The sequence below is a fragment of the Ambystoma mexicanum genome, chromosome 10 (assembly GCF_040938575.1).
Source record: "Ambystoma mexicanum isolate Mex_15411 chromosome 10, UKY_AmexF1_1, whole genome shotgun sequence".
NCBI lineage: Eukaryota > Metazoa > Chordata > Amphibia > Caudata > Ambystomatidae > Ambystoma > Ambystoma mexicanum.
The window spans coordinates 1,181,401,896-1,181,426,577 of record NC_090932.1 but is presented as its reverse complement, the minus strand read 5'-3'; the positions used below and the strand labels follow the sequence as shown (position 1 = coordinate 1,181,426,577).

At 50.1% G+C, this 24,682-nt stretch overlaps 1 protein-coding gene across 2 annotated transcripts; it reads left to right on the top strand.

The window, feature by feature from the left end:
* The first annotated feature begins 1,645 nt into the window (after nt 1–1,645).
* On the top strand, nt 1,646–24,486 carry XBP1 (X-box binding protein 1). Of its 2 annotated transcripts, XM_069619169.1 has the most exons (7): nt 1,678–1,967; nt 15,806–15,902; nt 16,403–16,534; nt 17,939–17,954; nt 18,010–18,018; nt 18,972–19,081; nt 22,061–22,752. In XM_069619169.1, exons 1-7 carry the CDS (start codon nt 1,807–1,809, stop codon nt 22,625–22,627), a joined length of 1,092 nt encoding a protein of 363 aa, XP_069475270.1. In that variant the 5' UTR covers nt 1,678–1,806; the 3' UTR covers nt 22,628–22,752. The 2 variants fall into 2 exon arrangements, with proteins under 2 accessions (XP_069475269.1, XP_069475270.1); XM_069619168.1 differs by lacking the exons at nt 17,939–17,954; nt 18,010–18,018 and having other exon boundaries at nt 1,646–1,967; nt 18,918–19,081; nt 22,061–24,486.
* The last annotated feature ends 196 nt before the right edge of the window (nt 24,487–24,682 follow it).

Genomic DNA, 24,682 nt, shown 5'->3' with positions numbered 1-24,682 from the left:
GCCACTAACAGAAAAGTAGGACTAACGCTTGAAAGTGGCTGTGAAGGCACTACACTTCAGTAGCGGTTGGAGGTGAAGGGCGTTTAAATTTTACTGTACAAATAAACACATTATAATTAATGTATCACTCATTTATCACAAACTAACACTATCATAAGTTGTAAAATGCAGCATTTCTTCTGTGCGAGCTGTGCCTGCCAGCTAGGAAGACCTACTACAAAAAACCAGGACCACTGCAGTTTCCAATGGAAACATCATCTTGACAAAGGGGGATAGAGCTCCAATTTCCGGGACAGTCCCGGCAAACCCGGGACGTATGGTCACCCTAGCTTTTAATTAATTAAAAAAAAATAAGAACATGTTCTGCTGCCACATGAATCTCCCCACGTGCAGGATTCGGGCACGGGTCGCATGGCTGGGACCCAAGCACCTTAGCCATGAGCCCACACGAATCTCGCAGGAAGTTGGTGTAAAATCACGGATATTGACTTTCTGCTGTACAGGAAGCTTCCTCATCCATTTTAAGCCATTAAAAGAGCCTGTGTGTTTTTACTTAGCAGGCAATGTTCTAAGAAAAGCTGTCAACTGCGTACTCCTGTGCACTTCCTGGAATTTGGAAACAAATCCAAATGTAAATATGCAAATGTCTAGCAATATACGCTCACTGCCCGTGACTCACGTCCCACTGCATACACCAGAGTCCTCGAGAGTGGTTTGTGGCATGTATTTCCTGCTTTCGCATCTTCCCCTCGCTATTTTGTTTCTTTCTTGCAGCATAGTAAGGTCTGGAGACCCCTGGCTGGGCCACAGTGCACTACTCAAACTCAAAGTCTAGGCGCTCTAGTACTGCTATGGTGGTGATTTGTCATTGTATTAAAGCATACTAAAATGACATAACGAAACTCTGCTCTTCTCATTGTTGGAGAGCTACAATGGACTTCATCCACAGCAGAGATAGGATTATTTAGTGGTGGGCGAGGCCCTGAACTGTTGCGACCACCTCACCCTAGCCTGGCACTTTCCTCATCCCCCTCCCAAGGCGTAATTTTAGGGGAGGGGGACAATGGTGGTTGTCGCCCTCCACTCCCCCGTCCCCCCCAACTTATGTGACACACGATTTTGTCCCACTCATTCGGCAGGGGTCCCTTTCATTTAGACGTCATGCCCCCCACCCACCCCCCAACATGTTCATCAAAGTTACTGCACTGCTCCCCGGAGGCTGGTGGGAGCTTTTTACATTCTTGATACTGGGGGTTTCCCCCGCGTCGACTTCTTTACAGTTCGGTCACCTGGCGAGCAAAATACGCGAATTCATGATTTGCAAAGACTTGAGTTTCCCATCCATTTAGATTTCAGGAGCGCTCTTATGGTTTACCTAGCAGCACGCTGACAATTCGACAAACAGCCCAATCCGGCCTGACCTCCACCCCTTCCCCCGGGCAAACAGGATCTGGGTTTTACGGGGGAGGATCTTGGTCAAATGCCATCCAGCCTCCCCCCTCCCCACGTGTGTAAACCTTCGCAGTCACACCTCCCCACTGAGCCCTGGGCGCAGGGAGCTGTCACTGATGACATCCAAGACGTCTGTTTCACCAGCTCACGGCCCAATCAGAGCCGAGCACCGCCTACGTCACGGCCGCCCGGCCTATTGGGACCTAACACGATCTAAGATATGGAAGAGGCGCCGGGGTGGCAGATCAGTGACTAAGAAGCATCAAAGCCGGGCCGAACGCCGAGCTCCCGGGTCCGAACGTTCCGGACAACCGAACGTTCCAGGAAGGATACGGTGTATCCATCCGGCCCAAGATGATCTACATATCCGACAAGCAAGGCGCAGGCAGCCGGCCCATATCGGTCATGCTGCCGGCACCGCTCAGCGCCCCATCCAGCCCGGAGGCGAGCGATCTGCCACCGCGAAAGAGACAGCGGCTCACCCACCTCAGCCCGGAGGAGAAAGCGCTCAGGAGGTGAGCACGGGCGGGTGGGCGCGGGCGGGGCCGAGCATGTCACCACTCCCGTAGCTCGCAGGATTCAGATGAGCCCAAACCATGGCATCGCCCCACCACCCGAAAAATTACGGGATAATACCCCAATAACTCAAGTCTCTTAAGACGCCTCAAACCACGACCGTAAGGGTCAGAGTGAGCTACCCCACCCGTTCCAAAAGTCACAGGGTCGCGGCTCCCTTTGGCTCTTAAGGGTCACAAGACAGAGCCCAAGTACAAAATCCTCCCCCCCCCCCCCCACCAACGCCCACCCAGCGACTGGTTTAGCCTCCAGTGCTGGTTCATCTCCATTCCCATACTGGGCACCCTGCAGCATCTCAGCGGGTGCGTGTGGGGGGGATGGGGACATCTGCCCGAGTACTTAGCCCAGGGACACGATCGGACCTTTGGCTTTGGGACGAATGGGATGTCCGCTGTAAAGAGACATGTTCTGGAGCGCAAAGTACCAGGATTTGGTGGGTGGGCGTTAACTGTTTTACAAGGAACCCCTTTTTGAAGAAGCATAACTTCTTGGTAAGTACTAGCGGTGCCCGCAAATGACCGGGAGGCAGCACCGCATTCCATCCTGTGCAGACCGTCGCTGGGGCCGTTTTTAGATGGCATCAGGGCGCATACACCACAGGCTCCCGTAACGCTGTGTATTGTTAGCAGGGATGGGTCCAGCGAGGCAGGCTCCGGTATCCGGGGTTGCCGAGTGCCTTTTCTCGATTTTCTTGCATATTGGGGTACAGGCATTAAGGAACACACCCAAGCCATGCGAGATCAGAATGCAGAAATTCGGGTTCTTCCTGTGCCCCCGCCCCCTCCCCGAATAAGGGGAAGTCCCGTGTGGGGGCACCACAGCACCGCCATTATTGTTTCTTGGCAAGCCTGGGCTGCACGGGTTTTCTTTCGTATATTGGTTGGCCTTCATCCTTATTTCCTCCCCGGATAAGGCTAATGTGCCCGGCGCTGCCTCGTCCCGAGCCGCTGACTCAACTGCTCTGCTCGTCATGGGCGGGGCCCCTTTCCCTCGGAATCCCCCTCCTCCAGCGTTGACTCAACACGCCCCCTCCACTGCCTGCCACGGTGGCAACTCAGCTAACATGGCCGGGTTGACGCAAGTTCCTCCCTAGTTCGTGCGTTTAAAAATATACGAGGGGGAGAGGGAGGGTAAAGAGGCAGTGAATTGCCTTTGCTCCAAGTCTAATGCATGACATCGCACCAATGCCTGTTGATAAGGGAGCCGAGCACAGCCCCCCGCCCCCCATTTATAATAGTTGTAACGTTGGTCCTCTTGCACAGGCACATCGTGATCTGCTAGACGGGGGTCACTTGAGTTATGGCGATGGGGTGCGATGAGATGTTGGGCAGGGTCTGTAGAGTAGGGTGTTCGGTGGATGAGTGGCATATGTGGGAAGGGGTATAGTGGGGAGGGATGGGATGCAGCAGGGTGTTGGATGGGTTGTGCGACGGGCGGTGAGGTTAGACGATGGGGATATGGTGTTCGGACATATTGGGTGAGATATAGCAAGTTGAGACATTTTTGGGAATGGGATCAGGGACCGTTTTCGGGTGGCATTTGCGGCAGGCTGTGAAGATTAGGAGATGGGCATGATGCAGAGCAGGGTGTGTGGTGGATGAGATGCTGGGCATGGTAGGTAGAGTAGGGAGTTGGGTGGATGAGTGGCATGCTGCGGTGCATGTGGGATGGGGTATAGTGGGGAGTGATGGGTTGTGCGACGGCAGTGAGGTTAGACGATGGGATATGGTGTGGGGGCATATTGGGTGAGATATAGCAAGCTGAGACATTTTTGGGAGTGGGATCAGGGACCGTTTTCGGGTGGCATTTGCGGCAGGCTGTGAAGATTAGGAGATGGGGCATGATGCAGAGCAGGGTGTGTGGTGGATGAGATGCTGGGCATGGTAGGTAGAGTAGGGAGTTGGGTGGATGAGTGGCATGCTGCGGTGCATGTGGGATGGGGTATAGTGGGGAGTGATGGGTTGTGCGACGGCAGTGAGGTTAGACAATGGGATATGGTGTGGGGGCATATTGGGTGAGATATAGCAAGTCGAGACCTTGATCAGGGACCGTTTTCTGGTGGCAATGTGGGTCAGGCTGAGGAGATGGGGCATGATGCGGAGCAGGGTGTGTGGTGGGATGCTCAGCAAGAATTGATAGACTATCTGGTGGAGTGCCAGGTAAAGCACCATACAACCAAAAAAGCTACGGGTGGAATGTTTTGAATGCATCTGAACCACTGGCACTGCTCTGGCCAACCTTCCACACCACTATTTTTTAGCCCGTCTGCGCCATTGCAAAGGGGGGTGCAGCCATATGCAAATCAATCGGGTACTGCCCCCAATGGTAGCAGCCCAGCCCAAACTGCTAGGCCAGGTTCCCTCTGCATGGAAACACAAGCAACCTCAGACATGTTTCAGCCTTGTTGGGCTTCCTCAGTGTGGTGAAGCTGGTTTCCCTATGGCGCAACAAGCAAGGCACCCACATCTTGGCATTCACTCTCACATAGGGAGTCAAGAATTGGTAGAATATCTAGTGGAGTGCCAGGTAAAGCAGCATAACCGGTGGCTTCCTTTCCTGCCCATGTGTGTGGGTGGGATCTCTTCCTTTAAGGTCTGGGGGCCACCCATCCCATAGTTGTCCCCCCTCCTGCCAGTCTTCAGTAATTTCTTTGTAGAGGATGGCTCGAAAATCCGACAATAAGGTCCAAATCAGAATCACTGGACATTGAAAAGGGAGCCAGAGTTTCATAATATTCCCAACTTCTGGCAAAGCCCTCATTCCAGAAGCAAGTCGACATGTAAGAAACTTGCGGTTCTGCTCCTCTGGCCAGTGACTCAGGGTGTACCTGATCTCAGTTGGTACAGAGTACATTTAGCAGTTCCTTCGATTCAAGGTTACAAAGAGAAATCTAATGTATCATTTGGGTCCAACAAGCACGTGGCATCTCCCAGCTCCAGCACAGAAAAGACTTGCAGATAAAAAAGAAGTCCGACAAGTCCGACACCAACGACACCCTTAACAAATAGGAAGTTAGTCAAATCGGTTTGGACAGACAAAGGTTGTGCAGATGCCGAAGAAGCTCATTTTATGTTTCAGATCTCACTGTGGGCACTTGTGCTGTTGCTTGGTCCAGACATCTCTTGGTTCATACAGTGAAAGCTCGTTGGATGTTTTGACTCCGCACTGAGACAGCTTGTTCGGTTGCTTGTTACAGACAACTCTCGAATCTGACCCCATGGAAGCTTGTGCTTTTGCTTGGTTCTGACAGTGCTCTGTTCAGACACTGGAAGATTGTGCTGTTGCTCGGCTCCAACATCTCTTGCTACGTGGAAAGCTCATTGTATGTTTTGGCGGTGACACAGAGACCGCTTCTATGGTTGCTTGGTTCAGCCATTGCTCGATTCTGACATGAGGTTCCGCTTTGTTCAGACACTGAGTAAGCTTGTGCTGTTGCTTGGTCCAGACATCTCTTGGTTCATATAGTGAAAGCTCGTTGGATGTTTTGACTCCACACTGAGACAGCTTGTTCGGTTGCTTGGTACAGACAACTCTCGAATCTGACCCCACGGAAGATTGTGCTGTTGCTTGGTTCTGACAGTGGTCTGTTCAGACACTCGGGAAGCTTGTCCTGTTTCTTGGTTCAGTGATCACACTGTTCAGGCACTGAGGAGGCTTGTGCTGTTGCTTCGTTTCAGACATTGCTGTTGCTTCATTCGGACAGCTTGCTGTTCAGACTCTGGCAAAGCTTGCACTGCAGCTAAATTCCGGCATTGCTCGGTTCTGGTACATCGAAACCTCATTGGTGTTTTGGCTCTGACACTGAAGGAGCTTGTATGGTTGCTTTTCAGCCATCGCTCGGTTCAGACACTGGGGGGGTGGTGAAGCTGATTGTATTCTTCTGCATAGACACGGAGGAGGCTTGCAAGATGACTTGGTTGAGGCACTGGTAATCTTTCAGTATCCCGCAATTCCGACCCGGCAGAAGCTCGTTGTATGCTTCTGCGTAGACACTGAGGAGGCTTGCAAGATGACTTGGTTGAGGAACTGGTAATCTTGCAGTATCCCTCAATTCAGACCCGGTGGAAGCTTGTTGTATGCTTCTGTTTAAATACTGTGGAGGCGTGCAAGATGACTTAGTCGAGGCACTGGTAATCTTGCAGTATCCCTCAATTCAAACCCAGCGGGAGCTTGTTGTATGCTTCTGCTTAGACACTGAGGAGGCTTGCAAGATGACTTGGTCGAGGCACTGGTAACCTTGCAGTATCCCTCGATTCAGACCCGGCGGAAGCTCGTTGTATGCTTCTGCTTAAACACTGGGGAGGCTTGTAAGATGACTTGGTCGAGGCACTGGTAATCTTGCAGTATCCTTCAATTCAGACCCGGCTGAAGCTCGTTGTATGCTTCTCCTTAGACATTGCGGAGGCTTGCAAGATGACTTGGTTGAGGCACTGGTAATCTTGCGGTATCCCTCAATTCGGACCCGACAGAAGCTTGTTGTATGCTTCTGCTTAGACACTGGAGAGGCTTGTAAAATGACTTGGTCGAGGCACTGGTAATCTTGCGGTATCCCTCAATTCAGACCCGGCGGAACCTCGTTGTATGCTTCTGCTTAGATACTGAGGAGGCGTGCAAGATGACTTAGTCGAGGCACTGGTAATCTTGCAGTATCCCTCAATTCAGACCCGGCGGAAGCTTGTTGTATGCTTCTGCTTAGACACTAAGGAGGCTTGCAAGATGACTTGGTCGAGGCACTGGTAATCTTGCAGTATCCCTCAATTCAGACCCAGCGGAAGCTCGTTGTATGCTTCTGCTTAGACACTGGGGAGGCTTGTAAAATGACTTGGTCGAGGCACTGGTAATCTTGCAGTATCCCTCAATTCAGACCCAGCGGAAGCTCGTTGTATGCTTCTGCTTAGACACTGGGGAGGCTTGTAAAATGACTTGGTCGAGGCACTGGTAATCTTGCGGTATCCCTCAATTCAGACCCGGCGGAAGCTCGTTGTATGCTTCTGCTTAGACACTGTGGAGGCTTGTAAGATGACTTGGTCGAGGCACTGGTAATCCTGCGGTATCCCTCAATTCAGACCCGGCGGAACCTCGTTGTATGCTTCTGCTTGGAGGCTTGCAAGATGACTTGGTTGAAGCACTGGTAATCTTGCGGTATCCCTCAATTCAGACCCGGCGGAAGCTCGTTGTATGCTTCTGCTTAGACACTGGGGAGGCTTGTAAAATGACTTGGTCGAGGCACTGGTAATCTTGCGGTATCCCTCAATTCAGACCCGGCGGAACCTCGTTGTATGCTTCTGCTTGGAGGCTTGCAAGATGACTTGGTTGAAGCACTGGTAATCTTGCGGTATCCCTCAATTCAGACCCGGCGGAAGCTCGTTGTATGCTTCTGCTTGGAGGCTTGCAAGATGACTTGGTTGAAGCACTGGTAATCTTGCGGTATCCCTCAATTCAGACCCGGCGGAAGCTCGTTGTATGCTTCTGCTTAGACACTGAGGAGGCGTGCAAGATGACTTGGTCGAGGCACTGGTAATCTTGCGGTATCCCTCAATTCAGACCCGGCGGAACCTCGTTGTATGCTTCTGCTTGGAGGCTTGCAAGATGACTTGGTTGAAGCACTGGTAATCTTGCGGTATCCCTCAATTCAGACCCGGCGGAAGCTCGTTGTATGCTTCTGCTTGGAGGCTTGCAAGATGACTTGGTTGAAGCACTGGTAATCTTGCGGTATCCCTCAATTCAGACCCAGTGGAACCTCGTAGTATCATGCAATTCAGACACTGGCGAGCCTGTTAGCATCCCTGTAAAGGCACAGATGAAGTCTGCAGGCCCTACTGCAGAAGGGGCGATGTGAGCACCACAGGTGGTACTTGGCAAGCCAACAACCACGGTGGTCTATTGGTAACTGTATCATTGGAGAAGTCGTTGTATAACTGCCAGCAAAATAAGATTAAAACTTTGCTGGTCTTGAAATGAAATACCACGTATGGCCACGTGCTGCCTGGGGAAGTGTGGCCTTCCCATTTGGGCAGTACACAGTCTAGTAATGATGCAGGCGTGGTTTGTGTTGCGGAGGCCCCATGCCAGCCCCAGCAATGTAAGACTGTTCTGGCGGGTAGCAATTATTACCATGAACTGCAAACCTTTACCACCTGTGGTGTGTACTTCCTAGCTGGAAAAGACAAGCAATGTGTCCTACCAGTATGTTTGCCACCAACAGTGATTACTCTTGGCTGTAATTTAGAGACACCAACAATTATATAACAACAGTGGTGAAATGATTGCAAGGAAGAGCGGTAATCACTGCTGGTGGTAATTTTCCATGAGTCTGTCGTACATAATGAGAGCCTGCAAGTTCCTCGTCTGAGACAGAGGACTGCCACCAGTGGCGCAACGGCCATTGAGCAGATCAGGCGCCAGCCCCCGTCCCCGAAATCTCAAGTACAATAAACAGTGTCTCCTGCTTCACAATTAAAAAAGGTTTCATTGTTGGCACCTGCAAACGTGTTTAGGTAATTGAAATCGTGATACGGGAGTGGGGTGGTAGTACTTGCATGTCAGGGCAGTTTGGATAGGAACGGCTCATTCTCAAAGCAGTTCTTAAGTGGGCACTTTCAGACGTAAAGGAGAGTTAACTGATTGTAACATTGAGGCTGCACTAGAATCAGTGGTTTAATTGGGGTGAGAAATCGAAGGGGCTTTAACGAGGGATGTGTGGTCTAAAGGATGTGCGTGGCCCAGAGTGTCCCAACACAGGACAATAAAAAAGAGCTTTCCTCACTGTCAGTTTTTTAAAATGTTATTGTCCAGTGCTGGGGTTTCAAACCCGAGCTATGTTTCATTCAGTAGCCTGTTTGATACAGGCTTTATGTGTCAAGTAGTCTATTGAATGAAAGAACACGAATCCAGTATCTCCCAAATAGCACAGCGCAATGTGGCACTGCTTTGTCATTGACACGTATTGAGTTCGAATCCACAACACAGGACAATAAAAACATGGACTTCCAGGCCTGCTTTTTTGGTCCCGACCTAGGGATTCGAACCCAGGCCCTACTGCTGACAAGCCAGTATCACATTGCACTGTGCTATTTCATAGATACTTAATTTCTCGTTTCATTCAATAAGCTGTTTGACAAATAAAGCCCATCATGGGCTTCATGTGTCAAGCAGTCTTAAATGAAACAAAATAAATCCAGCATCTACGAAATGAAACTCTGCTATTTCGTAGTTGCTGGAATCCTCTTTGTTTCATTCAATAGACTGTTTGAAACATGAAGCCTGTTGCATCAAGCAGTCTATTGAATACAACGAGATTCCAGGAACCCTGAAATAGCACAGTGGCCGATGCCGGCTTGATACCAACAGGACTTGGTTTCAAATCCCCAAGCTGTGGCAATAAAAACGTGTCTTTTGTTGCTGGCGGGGAGGGAGCCCTGGCAGGACCCCAGCTCGACCTCCCTTGTGGGAGTCTGCCAGGACTAGGCCCCAGCTAGCCCCAGCCCACTTAAACTCATTGCAGCGCTCTGTTCGGTCAGGGACCTTTCAGCTGGTAGTAGCATCTGTCCTGGGCGCGTGGTATGTAGTGCATTGCACGGTTTGTACAAGTCCCGCACATGTTGTGCTTTTCGGCCTGAGCTTGGTTTTCAGGCGTGGGCTAGGAACATGGTATTCCAGGGCCCTGCATGCAGTGTGCTGAAGATGGGGGAAGGGGGAGAGTGAGTATGTGCAATGCCACTGGGCTACCTAGTGGCGACGTTACCCGCGTTTATGCGGCGTCAGATTAATTTCTGGTGACTATCATTCTAGGCCTATTCCTCCCCTCCTCCCCCCACACCTCCTGCTGCCCAGCGCTTGGCAGAACTGCCAGTCTTGCGAGAGCTGGCGAACATGTGCGCCTGATGCAACATGCAGCAATGTGGGTGTGCGCTGCCTGCCAGCGTCAACACCTGTGTGTGGCTTTCACAACACACCCGCGCAACAGACTCGCAAACTTCCGAGCCCCCTGTGTGAACATTCTGCATGCCATGCATGCTTCACCCCCCCCCCCCCGCCCCCACCCACAGTCTGCATGCCTTTCATGGGCACATATACAGACTGCACGCCTTTCAGTTCACTAACAACGTGTGTGCCTCCCATGAGCCACGAAGAGACCACGGCTCTCCTCCAGCCTCACAAACGTTTGCCGCCCGCGGGAACCAACCCCCTGGAAGCAGCAGGTAAAATACCGATGATAAAGGCACCTCGGTGGGAACCAGGGCAGGCCGGCCGTGCGAGGTGGCCAATGATGCCAGGCAGCACGGATACGCCTGTGATGGGAACGGGGACCAGCAGGGCACATGGCGAAGGCAACTGGATATCCAGTCCTCAGAAGCACTCCGCCGGGAAGCCATTGCGGGCAGCGTTCACTGGCGACAGGTGGGGCCCTTGCCTTTAGCGTTAATAGGGGCAGGCAGCACACACACGCGTTCTATGGCAATGGGGACAATGAACAAGGCCAGACTTTGGGGACTGGGCCAGAGAGTAGCAGCCTGAACAATCCCCCAGCAGGGACTGGGCCAGAGAGTAGCAGCCTGAACAATCCCTCAGAGGGGACTGGGCCAGAGAGTAGCAGCCTGAACAATCCCTCAGCGGGGACTGGGCCAGAGAGTAGCAGCCTGAACAATCCCTCAGCGGGGACTGGGCCAGAGAGTAGCAGCCTGAACAATCCCTCGGCGGGGACTGGGCCAGAGAGTAGCAGCCTGAACAATCCCTCAGCGGGGACTGGGCCAGAGAGTAGCAGCCTGAACAATCCCTCGGCGGGGACTGGACCAGAGAGTAGCAGCCTGAACAATCCCTCAGCGGGAACTGGGCCTGAACAGAGTAGCAGCCTGAACAATCCCTCAGAAGGGACTGGGCCAGAGAGTAGCAGCCTGAACAATCCCTCAGAAGGGACTGGGCCAGAGAGTAGCAGCCTGAACAATCCCTCCGCGGGGACTGGGCCAGAGAGTAGCAGACTGAACAATCCCTCGGCGGGGACTGGACCAGAGAGTGGCAGCCTGAACAATCCCTCAGCGGGGACTGGACCAGAGAGTAGCAGCCTGAACAATCCCTCAGCGGGAACTGGGCCTGAACAGAGTAGCAGCCTGAACAATCCCTCAGAAGGGACTGGGCCAGAGAGTAGCAGCCTGAACAATCCCTCAGCAGGGACTGGGCCAGAGAGTAGCAGCCTGAACAATCCCTCAGCGGGGACTGGGCCAGAGAGTAGCAGCCTGAACAATCCCTCAGCGGGGACTGGGCCAGAGAGTAGCAGCCTGCACAATCCCTCAGCGGGGACTGGGCCAGAGAGTAGCAGCCTGCACAATCCCTCAGCGGGGACTGGGCCAGAGAGTAGCAGCCTGCACAATCCCTCAGCGGGGACTGGGCCAGAGAGTAGCAGCCTGCACAATCCCTCCGCGGGAACTGGGCCGGAGAGTAGCAGCCTGAACAATCCCTCAGCGGGGACTGCAAGACTTTAACTAAGTGAGCGTTGTGGAGAAGGGAGGAGGGCAGAGGGGACAATTGTTCCACAAAGTTTAATCCTGCAATATGGATGGTGGCAAGGTAAACCAACATGAACAATGGGGCGTGTAGCTCGCAAACGCTTCTGATGCCAACCACGGTAGATGGCGCAGGATAGTTTACTGGCAGGGCCAGACTGGGGCTTAAAATTGTTGCAGCCACCAATGAAAAAGTGGGCCACAGTTACAAATGGCAATACATTCATTTTGTGACAGACTGTTTGAATAGTACCAAAAGGTGAGTTTTTGTTGATAAAATGTGATGCAAGTTCTGCAATTTAAAGAATATGTATTCAGCAACAATGGGCAAAACTACTAGCCGCATATTGAAGTAACTCGTCAAACTGTCCCACACTGGCCCCAAAAATTGCTCACTTTGGCAAAATAAAAGTGGCCCACACTAGCATTTAGGTTGGGCACAGGCAGCACAGACAAGTCTTCCCAAGCATCTGGGTCCAACCATGTCGGCAAGTCTTTGATGGGGACAAGCAGCACAGACACGCCATTGAAGGGGGCAGGGATAGGCAACGCGTGCACAGTGAAGATGGTACGGGCAAGTCTCTCTTTCTTTCTTTCTTTCTTTCTTTCTTTCTTTCTTTCTTTCTCTTTCTTTCTTTTTCTTTCTTTCTTTCTTTCTTTCTTTCTTTCTTTCTTTCTTTCTTTCTTTCTTTCTTTCTTTCTTTCTTTCTTTCTTTCTTTCTTTCTTTCTTTCTTTCTTTCTTTCCTTCCCCTCCCGTAGGGGCCAGGTCTCTAATTGCAATGGACAAAGGCTGCATGGAGGGGGTTGGATGGCAGTGCCAGCCCGCAGCGTGGGCCGACATCAGAATCATTTGCAGGCAACAGGGGTGGGTGTATAGGGTGTCCGCATTTCCAATTTATTTCGTGCAGCTATTAGACTGGAGTTATAGTGGCAGATGCGTTGCTAGGTGAGGGGGCTATAGCCCCATGTCTTTTGGGTGTAGCCCCGGATAGAAGCTTGGGTGCTACAACCAAAAGGCTAGCTAGCCCCCAGTCCCGACAACATTAGCTTAGCCCCGGATCTTTTCCAGAACTAGCAACACCCCTGCATAGTGGGCGTTTGGGGGAACTTCGGGATACATTTCTGCACGCTCTGTAGCTAGGTGGGCAAATGAAAAGTGTGAGTTCGGCTTCGTAATGTAGACCTATTTGAAGTTTAAATACAACAGTGGCAAAATCTCTCAATGCCCCATCTTTTCTGAGTCCAAGCAGCAAACAGAATATCCGATCCAGAACAAGAAACTAAGACCAAGCCCAGCAAACCTTCCTTCTGAAAGTACCTCAATAACCAGAGCTCTGCAGCTAAAGTCAGGCCGCGTTCTTTTAATGCCTAGTCCTTCCCGATTGAGCCAGTTCTGTGTTTTTGATTCTGTCCAATTTGGACGGAGCCAATGGCATTTGCATTGGCTGCACCCAAAATTTCGCCAAACTGCTGCATCGACATTTCCATAGCTCGAACATCACTAAATCTGAATTAGATGGACTGTGTTTCTCCAGAATAAGGAGCCCTTCTCTGGCTCTCAACTAGCACCCTTATTGAGTCTGAGTATGGCTAACATTTCAGGTTTCCCATCAGTTGTATCCTTGATTCTGCAGGCCAAATTAGCCTTACCATTCCACTCCTTTTGATGCCCCTCGACCTCCTGGGCACGTATGCCCACAGGCCAGGCACCAGAGCCGATGGGAATGGTCGATGTGTGTCCCCACTCCTTTGGAAAGGTACAGATGAGTGTGGAATCTTTCACCCCCCCAGACAATTGCCTTCTGAAATAAGTCTCAATTTCCCATGTCCTGCCACTGACGACTTCAATCTGTTTTTACAAAGTGCATAGAGCTTGGTGGCTCCCGCCATGAGCTATGATGGCACGCCTCTTGTAAGCCGTGCGCGCGAATGATGCCTTAGTGCATAGAGGGTGTTAATGCACGTTCTTAAACTCCTTATTAAGCACAAAGTGTAAGGACACAGTCCACTTAATAGCTCTAACCCAAGAAAGGGGTTGGGGGACACCTGGTCAAGTCCCACATGGCGAAGTGAGAAGAGGCGAAGATAGCAATGAAGGCATGCTTTCTCTCTGAACATAGGCTGTGAACCATTGTTTTCTGATAAGTGTGTTAGTCTCTCACACTGTGCATACTCCCCTACCTGCCCCTGCTGCCAGGATAAGCCGCCCTCTAACACATGGCTGCTTTTACCTGGACTAAAGGGAGAACTGACCGTTATCATGTTTCAAAACTATTTTGTTTATTTTTCTAGAACAGGGGATCTTGTTTATTACTAAATCTTGATTTGGTACCTTTGAACAAAGTGAGGCATTGCCTTTACACAGTATATATTTGGGTAATGGCGCTTTGGCTGGCAACCTGAATTGTAGCGACATTGCCCTCATTTGAGTAATGGCTGGAATCGAGGTCTGAGTACACATGCACAGTAACAGCACCCGAGGGTCTCATGATCTCGCATTTATTTTCCAACCTAATGACTTGATCGACATCTTAAAAGCAGGCCCCTTAGCAGAACACTCATCAGACTTAAGATGGTCAAAAGTATAAAGACTCTCCTAAAAACAAAAGCGTACACAAAAATGAAAGCAGACATAAAAAAAAAACTCAGCCCAATAGAATAACAAGGTAATTTCCAAAAACACGAGCTCCCATCGCTGTCCATCAAAACACATACTTTGTTTTTCACCAAGTGGTTCTAAGCACGTTTCTTTTTCCCACAGGAGCTCTCTGAGTGTTAACGAGGAAATAGTTCTTCTGTTGGGTTTTAAAATTCTTCAGGTATTGAATCTTCCAATACCTTAGTGTCCATAGGACAGAACGTCTTTTGTTATCAGTTCTGCCATTAATTGTTGTGTGGTGTCATGTACCTTGGAGTGTTAATTATTCTTTTATAACACGCTTAATAGGAGACGAGTCTCTAAGCCAGACCGGGATTCGAACCTGTGTTGCTCTTTGTCCCTGAGCTATCATCTCGCCACAAGTGTTATACGCTAATGTCCATTTCCCAAACTGCACATGTCCATGCCCACATGGCAAGGCCTAACGTCACTTCCGTTGCCTTCCAGTGCCATGATCTACTTAATAGCCACTTCCACGGAGGCCTCTTAAGCTACCCCACATGTCCAGAGCAAGCACTGTGACGCGCATGTGATCTGAAAGTAGGTAACCAATGTCCACCAGCTCATTCTAAGGGATATTTTTGGCTAGGCCTCTGGGCCTTTGCTAAAATGCTGACTTCTCCGGCAGCGTATCAGCAGTAGGTGCTGTGAAATCTTCCCACCAGTCTAGAATAAAGTCAACTGGATACACCTGTAAGTGCATATTACTGGAGGAACTCGTCTTCAAGTACTTGTCAAAATTGAATGGGTGGGGCATAACGGTGACGTCATGCTGTGTAACCCTTAAACTACAAACGTCTTCCAAATTCAATATTTTGTGTTGTCATTCGAAAGCAATACAATCAGTGGTAGAAGTGTACCGAAAAAAGTAGTTGAACTATGGTCTCAGCAGGGGAGAGGGTAGGCGGAAGCGTAGTGCAACATGTGACAAGGTGTTGGGGCAGGGGCATTGCAATAGTCTACTAGTAACCAAGGTTCCTATTACAACTTTACACTTGCACAGGGACCTGAATGGACAACATCCTCTGTATAGAATGGTGAATATGGTCGTAAAAAGTAGAGGAATGGTAAACTGAAAAAAATAAAAGTAGTAGAACACCGTTCCCGACCATTCCCGCTCACTTCGATCACTGAATACCATCCATAAAATCAAAGTGAAAAATTAGCCCAGAGTTTTAAAGACAGTGGTAAGAGTTGAGGCAAAAAATATCCTTGGACACTTACCCTGCCCAATGAATCCCTCTGCCTTCATTTGTTATGCTGTGAAATATTATTGATTTCAGTGGTATAAAGGGACACCCTTCTGGGATTTTATTTAATAGGGGTATGTACCTGAAGAGCCTGGAGATCATTTGGTCAAATGAGACTAGCTTTGTGTTGCTGTGACCAGAACACTCACTCCTATCTAAAGTACCCCGGTTCACAACTTGTGGCCTTGGCTCTGTTTTTGACCAGAAGTGCTGTCCATCATATCTTCACGGCTTCAGTTTATTCGTTAAATGCCCACTTCCTCCCTTGGTTGGTAGAAAGCAGCATGCATCAGTGTTTAAATGTTTGTGCACTGCTGCAGAGTGCCAACTCCTCCATTTGTTAAAAGTGCAGTGTTTTCCTCCTCAGGAAGCTGAAGAATCGGGTGGCAGCACAGACGGCCAGAGACCGAAAGAAGGCCCGAATGGGGGAGCTGGAGCTCCAGGTGGTGGAGTTGGAGATCGAGGTAAGCTAGAAGCTTCATATAGACTGGGCATGGTCGGTGGACAAAGTGACTTGAAGGAGAAGCTCAGACTTCCTAAGTCCTGATCAGTGTCAGTGGGTCTAGCTTATGTGTCTGGGGGTGTAGTAGTGTTTCAGCTCCCTATAGCTTAACTATGGTCAACTAGTGTAGCCTATGAATAGCACACCACCCGTGGTTAGCACAAAGCATGCCTATATGGTCAGCTTAGTAAACCCTCACCTATGGCATGGTTTTAAAGGGCAGTGTGGACACAGGGAACACCGCAGACCTATCCACAGCTTCCCCATGGACTTTTCGCACAGTGTTTAGGGGGCCATCTGAGATCTCTAATGCCTGCGTACAGTCAGTGGGCGTATCGTGTCTATGGTTACACGCTCCTGTCTATGCACTCCAGTACTCTCTTAGCTCTTCCCGAGGTCTGTGACAGTGATGCGCCTTGGGATGATCTGCATTATTTTCATGGTTTTTCCCCTCGTGTTTAGAACCAGAAACTCCTGCTTCAGAATGGTCTACTAAGAGAAAAAACGCAACGACTCTCGACGGAGAACCAGGAGCTCCGTCAGAGACTGGGCTTGGATGCCCTAAAGGAGGAAGAAGATGAAGAAGAATCTAAGGTTGGTGTCTCTTGGGTGCCGCTATCGAAGGGGTTCGGGGTTCATGGTGATCAGTGCAGCGGCTGGAATAGGTCTGACGGGCAGCTGAATTTAAGGGTTCTATGTGTTCCTCGTACTAGATGAGATTTGATGCTTTGGAGGCCTTCTTACTGTTGAAAGGAGGTCTCTGGTGATTGGAGGTGGGGAGGGGCATTCTCAAACAACCCCCGTGAAGATCTTTGTGTGAGTTCCTGTTGGATCAGTGCTTCCTGGTGGAGGTCTGCCCTCTTGCTGCATTTCTTTGCTTTCCCTCTAGTTTGCAGTTGAATGAGCTTTTGACGGCCTCTGTTGCCACCATAGTTTTATCCGCGCCCTAATGATTCTCTGAATAGATATTATGTATTGTGTCCCCACGCGTGGGTTTCACGGTCCTTATCTGTGGTGGGAAGACGGATAAGTGGGGATGAGGCGGTTGCAAAAAGGGGGGAGTATGAAGCACACCGAAGGAGGTATGCAGGGAAAAGCAGCGAGGTGAGGTGTAGATTAAGGTTGGTGCCAACTTATCGAATATGACTGTGGCAGAGCCTCACAGAAAGCCAACTCCTCATGCCCAAGTCGGAGGCACACTAGCCTAGGGCTGAATGAGCCCGGGAAATGTCCTAGAAATGTGTGGCTCAAACGCTTTTGGAGGCTGGGGAGAAATCAGTTGCATATTAAGCTAGCTGACTGACCTTTACAAGCATCAGCTGGCCTTGTCATTCGCCATTTTCGCGCCTTGAAACACTTGTGTATAGGTGCGTTAAAAAAGTCATATCATATCATAACTGCCTGATAGATTTGCTATTCTTCGTATACTGCAAATATCCTACCAGGGTTGGAATGGCCTCAAAGGCTGGCCAAATAGCCTGCTGGGGGCAGTTTTTGGGGGTATTATGGATGAGTTTGGTGAGTTATTGCACATTGGAGTTGAGTTTTGCCTAATTTTACTGACTCTGTGGGCCTCATCACGAGTTGGCCGATACAGTCCGGGCTAATAGCGTTAGCGCCACCCGGTACGGCCCTATTACGCCGGATCAAGAGTTGGGCTGTAATGGGTATTCCTCATTCACCATTTGGTCCACTGGACCCAATGGGGTATTTTTGGTGCAATTAGCGTTGCGCTAATTGAGCCCGAAAAATGGGTGTTAAGTCAGCGCATTTGCACCCAGCTTCGAGCTGGGGGTAAATGATGGCAGACTTGTGATTGCGCGGACCCTTAAATGCGGCGGCAATAGCATTGCCGCTGCATTTAAGGGCTGCCGCCCAACTTGTGATGAGTCCCTGTGTGCTTTAAAATGCACTATTTTGCACACATTTTACCAAAAATCTGTCTCCACTCTAAGCAGTTTGTCGTGGAAAGTAAGGAATTAAGGTTTGTCAATATAGGCAAATCAATCTTGGGGTCCAATTTTCTGTCCCGCTCAGACCCTGCCTTGCAGCCCCATTCTGAATGGGAGAGGACGAGGGTGCCAGATTAGCCGTCCTTGCATTGTTGTTGACAAGCGTGACTCCTCCTTGGGGCTTTGACCTCCGCCCTGCCCAGTTCCTGATAAACCAAAAGGACCAGAGATTACATTGGAGGTTAATCGTTAAACAGCAGAGCAAGGGCACGGGTTGACAACTGGCCATAAGGAGGCCAAAGGGCGAGGTTGCCTCGAGTACAGGAAGTCGCCCACTTCTAGGCACGTGCATAGGGGTCCCTGCTCATGGCAGGCGCGATCTCTGCTCGGTTCTTCGGGTTATTTTGTGGGGGGTATTCTATTGAGATCCTTGGCCTCCGTGTGCGGGACCCCCGGGGCAGCAGTAATGATTATGCATGGACGTTGCGTCGGTGAGGGAGCTTGTTCCCTATTGGGGGTTTGCTTTGACAGCCCATGTAAATATACGCCTGGTGTGCCTTGAGGTCTAACTCTATCTTTCCCTTTGATCAAGGTCTTATGTGGTCTTGAGCCCCTCTGCCTTCTAGGGCCTAGCCAGCCATCTTCCCTATCCCTTGGCACGTGTCGCCATCATGCTGGTGGGAAGCGGGGCCCAGCCCACTGTGTCCGTCTGTTTTTGAGAACACATTTGACTGTGCAGTGAGGCCTAACCAGCGGTTTCTCTTTCCTTAGCACCTGTGACCATCACCCATGTGTGCAGTAGGGTCTTACCCCCTGTGTCTGTGTGTATGTGATGGCCAATGTGGCATTCATCCATGTGCATTGGGGTCTAACAAGCAGTCTTCCCCTTTTTTTCGTGCATGACCATCCATCAGCCTGGTGTGCATTTGGGTCTAGCCTATCACAGCACTCCTTTTCACCCATGTGACCACCAGCCATAAGTGCTCTGGGGTCTAACTGGCCTCTCCCACTTGCTTTGCCTACAGGTCCAAATCCAGTCCCGTGTGGACGACTTGGGTCTGGTGGCCGGGTCCGCTGAGTCCGCAGCACTCAGACTATGTGCTCCTCTGCAGCAGGTGCAGGCCCAGAAGTCATCACGCCTGATCATCTCCACATGGATGCTGGCAGCGCTGACGATTCCGACGCTGAGGTGAGTATGGGATCCGCAGCGCCCTCGCCTAAGCAGGCCAGGGGTGCGGGGGGGTGAAGGGTACTTTAGAGCATAGCTGGGGGCTCCTAGCTGAAACCTGTTCCAAAGGATCTATCATTGGGCACAGACAACACAGATCGTTTACACCTAGAAAGGGCCACTTTCTTTCCCAATAACTGAGATGGCGGGCTCCTATTCTATATAAAGGAAGAATCCAATGGAGGCCGTCACCCCCGCATCTGGAGACTGTCTCTCTCAGTTAATATTAGCAAATTGTATGATGGAAAAAATGCATCCATTGTCTCCCGGGTAAATAGCTCTGGAGTAGCGTCTCTAGATCAAGCGTCCTACTTTCCTGACAGCACTTAAATCTTTAGTGGTTTCGAGCGCAAAGTGCCATTGTAATGAAGTTTGCTAGTTCAAACATGAGCCCTCACTCCAGTTATTGGAGGAGTCGACAATCCAGGCTTTCTGCCCTTTCTACCCCTCCCTGCCCCAGCTTTACACCTCACTCACCCCAGCTTTACCATGTACCTCCAACGCATGCTTCTGCTTCCGCTAAGGCAGGGGTCCGTAACCTGCAGCTCTCCATAAGTTTCGCGCTGACTCCCATGATCCATCGCCATTGACTAGGCCAGCTAGGGCTGATGGGAGTTGTAGTCAAACACATCTGGTGAGCAAAAGGTTGCAGATCTTTGGGCTAAAACTTGTTTTCCCTCCCTCCCGCTCAATACTCTAACTCTCTCGCCTGTCTTGCAAGTCTGCCTGCCTGCTCCCATTTCTGCTCAAACCTTGATTGCTTTCCCCCCCTGAGATTCCATTCAGAACTCAACTGAGTATCTTTTAGTATCACTAGATAGTTCTGTGACCAGTGCATGGGGACCCTGTGTTATTAGTGTCATTAATCAGTCACCACACGTCAGCGTCAATCACCTCGAGCTTTTTCTCTCCTCAACCCATCGCAAGCTACTACTCACTTGATCCCTCCCTTTGCTCTGGAGGCAGGCATTGTGTCTGATTGGTTTTGTTCTCCCATAACTGGCAATTGGGAGCTACAGGGAAGGGCCCAATTGGGAAAGCTTATGGTAACCATGGAAATGTGATTTACAGTAATGGCCAATATTGAGTGCAAATAAGCCGTGCAAGGCTGACCGAGTAGGCATGAATGATGCTCACTTCCATAAGGATGCTTCTAGGCACGAGGCTCGTTCTAAGGCATCAATGGAACAAGAGCTTTGGGATTGTAGAATAAAGTGCATGGTTGATGCCTATCTTCATAGGAAGCTATTGCCAGGTTTCTACGAAAGGTTCACCTCATGGCAGACGGTGGCGTTACGGTATGGAAGGTGGGGGCGGGCCTAGCCGCAAGAAAGGGCCGATAAGACCTATGATGGAAAAATAAATAGTGCTGTTTACCTTTAGCTCTCAATGGACCTGGCACTGACTGGACTAACCTGATGTGGGTCAGTCTGGAAAACCTTCTCCCGCCACCCACATGCCCACCTGCTCAAATGCTCTCAGCCTTTAGGTCACCTTTTAAAGAAGGAGTCAGATGAGGGACATATGCAGGTCTGTGGGGAGGCCTCCCTTTCATGTATTGGAATTTACTCACTGTTAGAGCCTCCCTTATGAGACTGCCAGGAAGGAGTCCTGGCTGTCCCTCTGTCTGTCCGATCATCACATGATAGCCGAACACAGGCCTGGCACACAGCAATATCGCAGACATTTGCCCCAATGCCCAATACAAATCTGCCTACTGGGTACTGGGGTTTCTTTTCAGGTAGCCCTTCACAGGTACGTTTTGCACCGTCTTGATTCCACTGCTATACGTCATTAGTAGTAGATTTGCATTGGCAGGTTTGGAGCACACCTTCTGCCCGTCAGGGATCCCTTCACTCAATCGTCAAAGGGCGCCTTTGAGCCTGTTTCTCCACTGAGGGCACCATCCTTCCCTCTGATCTAAGCTATTGCCTCATTCTTCCCTTCTGTGCCCTCAGTGTCTATTTCCACCCCCTCCCCACAAACACTCTACCATGAGGGAGTTCTGCAACAGCTCGGTGAACTCACCCCCCTGGCCCCCTCCATCACTCCCATGCCCTATTTGTGCCCTTAATTCCAGGTGGAGCAATCCCAGCCCCTGCTCCCTCTTGGACGGGCCATGCCCTGAGCTGCAGGTGGTGCCAGGTCTGGCCCAAACAGAACTATATTGAATTAAGTTGGTTTATAGACTGGGTGACAGAGTTGAGTTGTATCAAGAGGTCCCACTAGTGGGGTTGTGTTTTTAAAAAAGAGGGATGGTAGAGGATTTTAGTACATCGTATATGGCTACAAAATGGGTGCTATTTAGCTTTTAGCTCTAAAGTGACCGGGCACTGACGGGACCAGCCTGAGTTAGCAGGGACCTAGTCACGAACAGCAGAATGAAGATAGTGTGTGGTGTCCACCCACTAGGCCTGGAAGTAGAGGTTTAACCAGTGATCTGAAACGGCGTATTGCGGAACGAACAGATGTGCAGCGTAATCAGGTCCTTTCAGGCCTGACACCTGCAGCATCAGTCAGCATTTCTAATGGAGGATCCAGGTAGTCTTACTTTAGTGGGTATATTCTCACTGTTAGGAACTGCTAACCCTGGCTCACTCGCCTATTTGTTAATAGCAAGTCATGTGTTGTCTTCTTTCCTTGGATCAAGGTAATTCGAGGATGCAGTCTTTGGTCAAAATAAATCGGACATGTGTGCAGGTGGTGCCCATGTACCGTCACTGAGCCCATGAGACTTGAAACATGTGTGTTGCCCTTCACATTTCTGCCTCCCAGGTTTTGCCTTGGAGCCTCTTGGACATCCCATGCCATTATATCCTAACCGGTCACAAATGTTTCAACGGAACATACTTTGGGGATGTGAGGGGGATGAGGGTGGATGGGATTGTGATTTTTCGGCATCTATGATGGTCTAACACCTTACCTTTTTCCCCTTTGCAGTCTGATATCTTACTTGGCATTCTGGACAGCTTGGATCGACTGCATCCAGATATGTTCCTCTACGACAAAGACTTGCAGTCGCGAAGTCTGGAGGAAGAAGTCTGCAGCGACGAGCTCAATTCCTTACCGGCCTCCCCGTCTTCTCCTCTGGGGGCCCCATCAGCAAAGCTGGACGCCATTAATGAACTAATCCACTTTGACCATGTCTACACCAAGCCACTGGGCTCGGAGTCTGAAGACCCAGAGTTCAGCAACCCAGCCTGTGTAGTTGTTAAAATGGAGGAAGCCACCTTGAGTCCCCCAGACGGGGACCCGTCCAGCCCACTTTCCTGTGTGAAGCAGGAGGCGCTAGAGGACCACTTCATCCAGACTCTGTGCATGGAGAGCCTCCTCACGTCGTCGGAGCCCGTTCTTCAGAAGCCGCTTAGTTTGTTGGACACTGCCAGTGACTCTGGGTACGAGGGCTCCCCATCTCCCTTCAGTGACCTGTCCTCCCCGCTGGACTCTGACCCCTCTTGGGAAGACACTTTTGCCAATGAACTCTTCCCCCAGTTAATCAGTGTCTGATTGGTCCAATGGCGTCCCTACTTTTCTGGGGAGAGTCACATTTCAGAGCACGAGACAAAAATGGGGCAAGGAGCAGTTTACCCCCTTTATTGTTAAATTAAGCCAAAATGTACATATGAAACTCAGTTGGTCACTTTCTATAACTTATTCTTATAGGAATTGTGCCATGTATTTAAACATGTGGAAAACACATCATAAGTATTGCTAAGGAATGTGTGGCCCCCAAGCACGTAGGGTACTCGTCTTTATATAGACAAAATGGAGTCTGCTCAAGAAAAGGGGGTCACCAAGGAAACGGTGGTGCTGGCCTGCCTTACACCTTCGATAATCACAGGGGAGGGAGTTTCCAGCTCTTTACTGATTCCAAGGTACACAACCTGGTGGCATGAGAGGTGTAAGAGGATGGGTCCGGAGCAGTGCTGAGCTCCCGGCTTCATGTGCATCGCCAAGTGGTTAACCTGGGGGTATTCTTGGAAGAGGTGAACACTGCGATAAAGCAGTGGTGCTTTTAGGCAAGATCAATTTACGCCTCTTTTGGGCGAGCCGAGTCTAATACCATCTCCTTATCATGCACTTGCTCTCATCTTTCCCAGGAAATCATGGTGGCCTGCGTGGACCCATCGCTCCTTCCCCCACTGCAGCCACAACACATTGCAGGGGAGTTGCCAACATCTCAAGCAAGCTACAAGCCTTCCCAAACCATATGCAGGGTACAATAAATGTCCGATTGGGCAGATTGAGCAAGATGAGTAACTTGTGCAAACCTTGGTACCCGGATAAATTATGCCCTCTGATTTTTCAGCATTTGGCAGAGGTCACACATTTCGCCATCTTCCCATTTCTGATAACAATAGCTCTGTCTGGGGGCAGCAGGACTGAAATTCGCAACTTGCTTTCCCCTCATAATCTTGAATGCTGAACCCCCAATAAGGGTAAAGATAGATGTTTAAGGGGGTGATCAATTGTAATCAATAAAAGCAGGTCAATGCCAGGTGACTGATCCCCCCATTTTAGGATAAGGCAATCCAGTTGAAGTCCATGCAGGCATTGCTTGGGGGTGGGGGATTAATTCTGTTAAGATCTTTAAGGCGTGCATCTGGTTAAGACAGTGAGTGTGATGCGGGTGTGCGCGTGTGACAGTAAGTGGCCATCTAGGAGGGACGACCACTTAAGAGATTCCGGTCTGCAAGCCAAGGTAACCCACCACGTGGGGACAGTACAAACCTTCTCCTCGAAGGTTCCCACGCGGCACGATGGGACACAATGGCCTGCTCTCGTCTCAGCCACCGATCATCCGTCCTGGTGTCCCTCGTGAGTAAAGATTTGGAAGGGCACGATGGGACGCAATGGCCTGCTCTCGTCTCAGCCACCGATCATCCGTCTGGGTATCCCTCATGAATAAAGATTTGGGAAGGAAATCTGCTCTCGTCCAGTAGCCGAGCCATCATTTGGGCTCACTCATGCCATTTGGCAGGCAAAGGAAGGGGAGTGTACAATGGAGTTAGTCCTCCCTCATCTGCCGCTCAGCTTGATTGGTTCATGGTGTCTTGTGGTCCGACTGCTTCAACTGGCACGCGGTTGGCTGTGTGTGCCTGGTTGTTTAACATTCATTGTCGCTCGTCAGGCTGTGTCGTCTGCTCCATCACCATTGAAGACCGAGGATCTAGTGCTATGAAGCGCCTTATAGTTTTCCGACGAACAGAAATCTATTTTGTAAAAGAAAATTTACTGTGTAAATGTGTCTCGCCATTCATTAATATTATTATTATTATTTTCCCTTATTTTTGGTTCCTTCAGTTTGCGTCGCTTTCTCCATTTTAATATTTAATACTACCTGTGCAATTAAAAAGTGCAATGCAGCCTGTGTGTGTGCTTCTGCTTGATCTGCTATCGCCAGGTGTGTGCATTGGTGTCTTCAATTCAGGACCCACCAAGGCAGAGTATAAGAGTAAAAGCCTGTGTACAAGGGCTAAACTGCGTAAAGAACATGGTAATAGGTTATCTGGTATTGGTATATTTTAATGTCATTTATTTTTATAGAACCTTTTGAATTTT